Source organism: Belonocnema kinseyi, chromosome 8 (assembly GCF_010883055.1).
Source record: "Belonocnema kinseyi isolate 2016_QV_RU_SX_M_011 chromosome 8, B_treatae_v1, whole genome shotgun sequence".
NCBI classification, from domain to species: Eukaryota; Metazoa; Arthropoda; class Insecta; order Hymenoptera; family Cynipidae; genus Belonocnema; species Belonocnema kinseyi.
This window is the reverse complement of record NC_046664.1, coordinates 137,753,402-137,762,836: the sequence shown is the minus strand read 5'-3', so window position 1 is coordinate 137,762,836 and position 9,435 is coordinate 137,753,402. Positions and strand designations below refer to the sequence as shown.

Sequence of the window (9,435 nt, the reverse complement as noted above, 5' to 3'; positions counted from 1 at the left end):
CTGTTAAACTGATCGTCCTTATAATCGGCGCTCTTGGAGGTGCCAAGCTTTCACTTGCTAATAGCCTAAAAAGCATCCCTGCGTGTCAACAATATGCTAGAAAACTAGCGGGAAAAATGTAGAAGGCGGTTGTCCTTGGGTCACTCCGTGTTCTTAGGGTGCACGAGGCTTTTGCTGGATCGTCGTATTGATTTCCTTACAGACTGTAACCACCTATCTCACGGTTTGTGAGACGTGGTTGTGGCTGCAATTTTACCGCGATTTCGCTGGAAGCGGGTGCAATTTTTCAGATTAGCACCCGCTCCCGGCGAAATCCTGCGGTTGTCCTTATGACAAATTTTTAATTATATATATATGAATGACTTCACAAATATACGGCAACTTCAGGATATTATTTGTCTTCATCATTTTGAAGTCATTTTCAAGTAATAAGCATATTAAGAGGTAGTAATAAAAATGCTCACTTTTCAAAAACAACAACAGCTTTTTCAAATTTGTATTTTAAGAAATGTTACCGTTAATTCTCCTTCACCTTCATCATAACTCGAACATATTGCCGCATAAAGATAATCTTTGTTTTTTGACAGCAGTTTGACTAGAACATAATCACCACTACCATAAGTTACTTTTGATTTATTATTCCGGTTCTGACTAAGGTCTGCTTGCACCTCGGTTTCAATGTTGCTAGCGTTTTTAATAGGAATGATCTCCTCTTGAAAATCAGTGAAAACATTGGATACTTTTAGGCGATCTGGCTTGACGTTTTATTCCAGACTGCCTAATTTGTAGCGTTCAAAAGCCTTAATACGGAAACAATTTAGTTATTTCATAATGACTTTGTTTGGATACGCCGCCCGTAAATTGATGAACCATAAGTGTCCCCTTAAAACTTTGCAGGTTACGTTCATTCTCTTTAATCAGGTTATTCACGGTCTCGATTTCTTCATCCTCAATAACAGAAATCTTGGTTCGTGGACATTTTTCACGCAACATATCAACAAACTCATTTAAATTAGTAATATCAGTCTTCTGTGCAATAACTTTACCCGCAGTTCGTTTGCACGTTGCCCCGACACCATCTGGCGCTCCCTTTCAATGAGCTGCCTCGTGGTAATTCCACGAAAATGTCATAACACCCGGATAAAACTCTTGAAGCTTACAGGCCAATATGAGAAACATTGCTTGTTTCTATATTGTGTCCCAGGACCGTCACTCAAAAAGTGCAGATTTTCTACATTTGGAGACAAAGATTGTAAAACTAGCTGTAGATGTGCCCAAATGCCTGCAACATTGTGGGCTAAATTCAAAGAAACAGTGCAATAGGAAGTTGCCAAGCCTTTAGTGTAAACAACCATGATGCGCAATGAGATTTGTGTTCTGGAACCACCAAAATGAAAAGATTGTTCCTTCTGGTTACATTTAGTCGTACAGTTTTCAGAAAAATTCATGTAAATTATTGTGTCTTTTTCTGTGAGTGACTGCTTTAGAGATTTTAAGGTTTTATGCTGGTGAACAATGTTCACTTGATGATCAAACAGTTTTAAAATATCAGCTTCCAGTTGTATGATCAAGTCCCGAGTTTTAACACTCATCTTTTCTTTCTTATACTTTGATACAAAACGTTCTTTCTTAGTCTTTGGATCTTTAAACATCTCTTTCCCGTGATTCCACTGTGCAACTAACATATCATCACTGTTGTGAAATTCTGCATAGGGTAAAGTTTTGGAGGAGCAGTCATTAAACTCTCTAATTAAACATTTTTCAGAGTAGCGATCACGACAGAGTATCTGTAATGCTGGTCGGTGGTTATCAAATCCAAGTACTTTCGCCCTTTTCAATGCGGAAAGTTTGAGATCAATATTTTCATGTACAATGCAAGCACAAGTATCACGGTTCATGAGCTTAGGGGGCACAACCCAGAATGGACGTAACCTACAAAATAAGGAATACGCAACAGTCAAAATATTTGTTTTTAGAAACTTTTTATGCAAATATCTTAGTGAATCCAACAAGTGCCACTTTTGTTTTTTAACACTATTGCGTGTGTTGCATTCTTTTTCCCCTGCGGCATTACGACTGTTTCTATCGTCTTCATAAAATTTCTGAATTAATCTAACTACTTTTTTCTTCCTAGCCTAAATTTTCTCTTCAAAACCTTTGCTTCGTCGTCGGTTTAGCTTTTTGTAAGTCATGGAGTAATTATCAAGCCGCCATAGCTTATACTTGTCAGAAGTTGGGCTAGACAAAAGCTTTTTAAAATTATACTTTTCTTTGTGAGTTGTAGCTTTGGTATAATTTTCTGGGATTTGGGTACGTAACACTTCACCAAACAAGGCCTTTTTGACTAATTCTTTACTTTGATTCAGGTCTTCTGCCATGTTTTTAATTTTAGTTCTTGGTGTTAGACCATTGTCTGTTTTTTCCAACCTTTTTTTCAGTCTATTATACTTCTTTTGTTTGGTGTTAAGTTTCTTCTTCAATTCTTCGATTTTTGCAGTGTTGACCCTCAATAATGCATTTCGTAACTTTCGCTGACGAAAACTTCTTTTTTTGGCTTCATCTCGTCTTACGTTTTGCAAATTTCAGTTTTCAACGTTTACAGGTTCTGTAGGTTCATGTTGCTCAGGAACTTTATTCCCAGATGACGATCGCGTATTTTCTGTAAGGTAATTAATTCGGACTTGTTTAAATGTTAATTGCGTCTATAGTCAGATGAGTACTTTTTATCACTTTTTTCGAATTGTTCTCTGCTCTCTTGAAGTCATATCTTTAATACATTTTCGCTGGCCTTTCACCTTTTTCCAGATATTTTAATCTTTCTTTTTCCTTGTCTTCAGCCAATACAACCGGGTCACTTTTGATTTTCGCTAATCGTGCCTTAGCAGCAATTGATTTTTTTAAAGCTATCTCTTTTTTACGAATTTGACTTATTTTTTGGGGGTCTGTTGTCTGTAATACAAAAAATAACTACTTTAAATGTGTGTATAACAAACAAACTTGTATCTCTTTTTTAATATAAGTTAGAAGTGCAAATAAAATGAACGTCAGTCCCTGACCCCTTCGTCAGTCACTAGTTGCATTCAGAGCAAGGGACTGACGATCTAGGGACTGACGATTTAACTAAGAAATTAAACAATACACTGCTTGAAATTAAATAATCACTATTCTGACGGATCTATTGAACTAGACTATCAAACTATTATTAATTAATTCTAATAAAAAACAAAAAAAGTTTATTATTGATCAAATTACTTACCTAGGGACTGACAAAGTGACTGGTAAAACACGTGCACTCCCTACATCTATCACGATAGCACTGTTTCACAAAATGGCGGACACAACGTGATTGGTTCCTGGAAATAACTACATGACAAACTTAAAACAAAAGTTACTGTTCACTCACTCATTCATTTTAGCGCGTAAAGTTAGAATTCTTGAGTGGCTAGGGCTTGACGGTTAAAGTTTCGGACACTCTGTTTACTTGGAAAAAAATATGGTTTTTTTTTTAATTAAAGATAAAAGCTGTTACTATATAATATGTAGCGGTAGTGGTATCATTGTGGTGGCTCGCTCGGTCAGCTAAGCAAAGTCGGGAATTATTTAACTTATTTATTTAAGATTATTATTCTGAATTTATTATGAAGGATTATTATGAAGTGAAGTGATATTCCCGACTCGATCGCCCGATAGTGTTGTTGATTATGATTGAATTAGATTAAATAGTCCATTTATATGGGCGATAGAATTAAAAGATTGGACATGGACAATGTGCAACAGAATATGGAGAGGAGTGGGGTGACCAGATATATGGAAGGAGTAGTCGTACCTATAGTGAAGAAAGGCAACGTGGAGTAGGTTAAAGATCATATAGGAGTGACCCTAATGTCAACATTGTACAAAGTATATGTGACTGTTTCATCGAAGAGGTTAAGGAAACGAGTTAAGGAAAGAAAGATAGAACCACCGAATTATACAGGGTTCATAAAAGGGATGACGGTGATAGACAATATACAGGGTAATTTTTTTAACTTCAAACTTTCAAATATCTCTAAAAATAGGCACTCTTTGAAAAAACGTCAGGAATCAAAATTTAATCACTCTGAGGAGTACATACACTAATGTTAAAATCGGTTCCCCCACACCGCCCCCTGGGGGTGGGACTGAGGGCAAGTTCGAAATCTTAAATGGTAACTCCTATTTTTTATTGCATATTCGGATTCTTTGGATAAAAAATCGTATGATTTGTCTAGAACATTTTTCTCGTTTTTCGTTCGGGAAAGACAGTTAATAGAAAGATGGGGAATTATGGAGAAATTAAAATATAATAACTGGTATAGATTAATAAAAAAGTAATAACTACCAAAGTATTCAGAAGAGGGATGGGGAGCGAGAAGATGGACACGAATAGCAACATTTAGATGGATAATAAGGTAAAGGAAGGGATATGTTGGGAAAAAAGGTAACAAAAAGTGTGGAATCTTTGAATAGAAAAAAGAAACATGGGAGCATGTATGAAAAGGATATAGGAGAGGAATAATGGATAAAAGAAGCTGGAAAGAGAATCTGGTAAAGATTCTAGGGGAGGATGGATTGGGGAAAGAGTGGATGAAGGCGTTGAAGGGGAATAGAAGATCGAATGGGAAAGATTGAAAGAATGGATGTGAGCAAAATGTCAAAATGTAATTTGTGCGTAATGGTTAGGTAATAGCATAAGTAGTTTAAGATTCTGTTGCATTTTCGCTCTCATTCTCTCATTCTCTTTTTCGATCTCTCGCTCACTCGTTCACTAATCCATCCCCAATTGCGCTATCAAAAAAATATAAATAAGGAGTTAGATATAAAAGTTTTTTGTAAATAGTTGTGAAAAATTGTAAATATTAAGGATAAACTTTTATACAATATGTAGGCAGAAATGTAGGCAGAGCCTGTAAGGCAGGGTTCACCAGAAGGCAGCCTTGGACTGCCCTGACTGCCAGTGACAGTCTAGAAACTAGGCCAAACCGGCACCAATAATTTTTCGTAAAACTTGTTCTTCGAATAGTTCTGAATGCTTCTCGTTAAATTAAGGTTTAAAGAGAAACAATGAAATGTATTGTGAATTCATGTGGTAAAAAATAAGACCCCTCGGTGTGAACAATGAGCCGTAATGAGGCGTTACCGTAACGACGGTAACCCTTCCCAGGGATTCCTGGAAACCGAAGAAAAAAATGACAGAAATACTTTCTGAGAGTCAAAAAATTGTCATGGAAGTCAACACTTGCTAAAAGTAGTGACCCCTACCTTAGTGGACACATTATGAATAAAGAAGAGGGCCAAACTTTGGGTCTTGGTGTGGAACGGGATATAAAATAGTTTTCGAGGAGTGGGAAGGCCCGTGGCAGCGTTTGAAGATTGTTTTGTATTTTAAAAACCGACTCCCTAAAATAAGATTAAAGGTTTAGTCATTCAAGAAGCCCTCCTAAAAACATATAACATATAATAGTTTTAAAAATCCCTAAAATATACCTGTGTAATATTTGTCTCGAGCTACTAATTGAATGCTTCGTATGTGCTGAGCTTTTCTGCGAAATATTTTTAAATTAAAAAAAAATTGCTAGTGCAGTGAAGCATGGGCTACTAAAATATCATGGATTTAACATTGTATTTTGATTTATAACTCACATAAGCGAACAAATCGCAAAGTCTTGCCACCGCTTTTACCATTCAAATGTCCGCTCCAAGGCCTGTAGTAGTGGAATGTGCGTGCAATTACCCACGTCAAAAATATTTCGATTTTCTATTAGATTTAGTTAGCCAGCAGTCAGTATATAAAGGAAAAATATTTTCTTTTAAAATTATAGAAGTATCACACATTCAAATATCGAAAATTTTGAATTTGGCGAAAAAATGTCCCCTTCATCATCGTACTTTACTCCATGTAGTAGGAAAAATCGCGCGCATCAAGATAGGAATAAGTTTGTTGATGATTTTGCTGTACTTCGGTGGCCAAAAAATACCCACACAAGGAAAATTATTCGCCTTAAGAATCATGTGCATTTCGTAAAAATAAAATATTATTATAAATGGCTTTTCTTTAAAACTTACATGTCAAAAAAATGTGGTTCTACAAAAACGTTCCATTTTATTGAAAGGAACAACTTTTGTCTAAATTTTTATTTTAAAAAATTATGATATTTTGAAATATTAGAAAAGCAGGTAAATAATGGAATAATAAGGTTTTTCACAAATTAACATTATTTTAGTAAACATTCAAAATAAAGAATAATTGTTATATAAAATTTTCGATAAATAAGTCTACCATCATTATAATAAATAATATTAAACAGAGAAACAGTATTATTATAATATAATATATTCTATTATATCTATATGAGTGAACTATTATATTATACAATTTTTTATATTTAATAGAACTTAGAGAATAAATATGTAATCCTTTGGGTTTTAAATTTGCCGCCTTATATGCCGTTATATGTCATTTTATTTGTTCTTTGCCAGATTTATTTTGACAGATTTAAAGTACACTCAATTTACATAAACATAATTATTGCGTGCAAGAAGTTTGTAAATATTTTAATTTTGATAGAATTCTCCTCATTGTACAAATGTTACACAATATTTCTGAAATATGAAAATGACAACATTTACTTTAAAATCTCGGAGATCAAATAACTCTAAGATTGAATAAATTGGTTCATAACTTGTTATGAAAAATGAAACTTAAAAAAGAAGTTGTATGTTTACGTGTTAAACTCCATAAGAGGAACAATTACTTATACAGAGTTCAAAAATGACTACAACGAATAAAAAAATAGGCATATTCTGAGTTTGTCTAGGCTACACGAATTTCCAGTCGCCCATTAATGTTTAAACAGTTGCTTTTTTTGGACCATTTACTAAATATATGCAGGGCAACCCAGGCTCTAGTGTCCGGACTTATATAACTACATTTTCGTCGCTAGCCCCTCCTCGGCGATCGCTTCAATGACACTGCGTCGGAATACCGCTCTCGCACGTACGTCTGTTTATACTGCGCTCCCGATTGGTCAGGCCTCAATATTTTATAACTCAAACACCAAAACTTCAACTGATTTTTGGGAAAGAAATTTCCTATTTATATCATTTTTTTCCATACAGCTAGATAGGTCTGGACATTTGAGCCTGGGACACCCTGCGTATAGAAAAGTAATAAAAAAAAGCATTTTACGATAATAATTTGTTTGGTGGAAAAAAGAAATCATTTTTTAAATTGACACATACTTTATCCAACATAAAAAACCATTATCTATTTTTTATTATTAATTGATTTTTTTTAATATTAAATTAATATAAAAAGTTCATATTTTAGAATAACATTTTCCACGCGTCGACGTGGTTCACAACCTGCTGCGCTGCTATGAATTCAATCACATGCTTAACAATCCAACTGTCTTCCTACATGAACGCCTTGGTCAATTGAAGTAAAATTTTACAGGAAATTTCTACGGATTCCACTGAAATTTCATTTGAGATATTCAATAGTTCCTTCTGTACTCACCCGGAAAAATAATAACTTTTCTTTATAAGAAAGAAGATAATTGTGGGAGCGTCCATATATTACGTAACGTTAAACGGGGAGTGGGTCCAAATTTTCGTTACGTCCACGTTCAAGTAACATTATAAATAGCGTTACGAGGGGGATGGGAAAGTGCAAAATGGTTGAGAAAAATGTTACGTAACATATGGACGTTTCCAGTATATCGTGCATCGAGTGGGAGAAGATAGCGATTTCAGACGAACGGGAAGTTTGCTGCGCGAGCGCGGCAATCACGCGATTTTTATTGCCGTCTCCCATTAAGCGAACTGAGTACGTTTCGCAAAAACTTGTTCAAAGTTTATCCAGCATGTGCTTCAGAAAAAACGTGGTCATTCCACGAACTTTTTTAAACCTATTTTTTTTATTTTATCGAAATTTTATGTCAGAGTGGAGAGCACAATAAAAGGTAAAAAATTTTATATCACATTGAGCAAGATCTCGCAAAATATCACTTATTATAACAAATAACAAACATTTTTACAATATATAGAGAATATTAATGTGCAACGATCTTGCAAAATTGTAACTGGACATTGATTCTGTAAGGTAAATATTGTTAACTGAAACCCGCACATTTCGCGTGTGTTTCAATTTTTTCTTGAGTTTTGTATAACCGATCAGAATTTTTCAACACTTGGCAAGGCTGCTTGTTTAGCTGATCGAGCTGTCTCTGTCAGATCCTCGTACGCTCACATCGCCAGCTTATTATAACAGATGAGCATGAGAGTCCGTTTAAGTCGTTAGTAACTCTTGTTAATATTTTTGTAAGTACAAATTGCACGTGGAGTTTCCAAAAGAAGACTTAAGTTACGGTCCTCATTAAAGTAATTATTTTTATACAGATAATTTAGAATAAAGAAGGTAATATAAATATAAATAAATAATATGAAAAAGATCAACTACTACTTACTTTTGCATAGGTGGACATTCCTGCGTGCATACGCCATCATCAAAAAAGTTCTTGCAAGCAAGACAGTCACTTTGTTTTGGTCCGCGACAACCGCCTGCGCAAAATAGATGGCAACATTCTCGGGGATTTGATCCGAAACATCTACCCTGCCAGCATTGTGGTGAACAGTTCATTTTTGAAAATTGTTGACAGTTTTCTGGACCTTCTCCCCAACAGCCCTGCTCACAGCTTTTATCGCATTCGGAACATACTCTCTCAGGTGATGTGAAATTGTAAACATATTCATACTTTCCGGCCGATCCTGTGATTATCTCGTCCCAATTAATTGTCTTAATATGACAAAGATTGTAGTTGTTTAAAATACCGACGCTCCCGTTAAGAATATCTGTGAAGTAGAGGAAGATTAATTAAGGAGTGTATACAATTTATTAAATTAAGACATCATATAATTGAAGGAAAAAACCACATGAAGCTTTTTCATGTTTTTCAGTCAAACATGCGCAGCAAGAAGTTATAAGCATGTTTGATATTTAGTTTTCTTTTTATTGTTCTCTTTATTCCATTGTAACATTCGATAGAATGGACATATTGCCGTGCATTTTTTTAACTATAGGCAATGATAGCCAGAATGACATTATTTATTATGAAAGGCGTTTTTATTGTTTTCGAATCCTACCTGCCTTCTCAGTAAGTCATTATTAGATTCGCTTTTACCCTCCCCACCCTCCCTCTCACTCCTTAAAAGCATACTGAGATTTAATCTTCTTTATGTTATAATATTAGACAACGAAAATCTGCATATACAGGGTGTTCCAGACTTAAGTGCCTAGACATATATGGCTGTATAAAAAATTTTTTTAATTAATTGAATATTCCTTTTTTAAATATCAGTTAAAGTTTATACCGCGATCCTAAATGGTTGAGCCGAAATATTTCATAACTCAAAAAC

General features: G+C 34.8%; 1 protein-coding gene across 11 annotated transcripts in view; it reads right to left on the bottom strand.

Annotated features, from left to right (window-relative positions):
- LOC117177683 (epidermal growth factor receptor-like) overlaps nt 1-9,435 on the bottom strand; it is a 326,636-nt gene that overhangs the window by 35,124 nt on the left and 282,077 nt on the right. For all 11 annotated transcript variants that reach the window (XM_033368525.1, XM_033368527.1, XM_033368523.1 and 8 more), the window contains one exon: nt 8,487-8,871. In XM_033368525.1, coding sequence (XP_033224416.1) covers nt 8,487-8,871 — 385 coding nt within the window. The remainder of the gene's footprint in view (nt 1-8,486; nt 8,872-9,435) is intronic.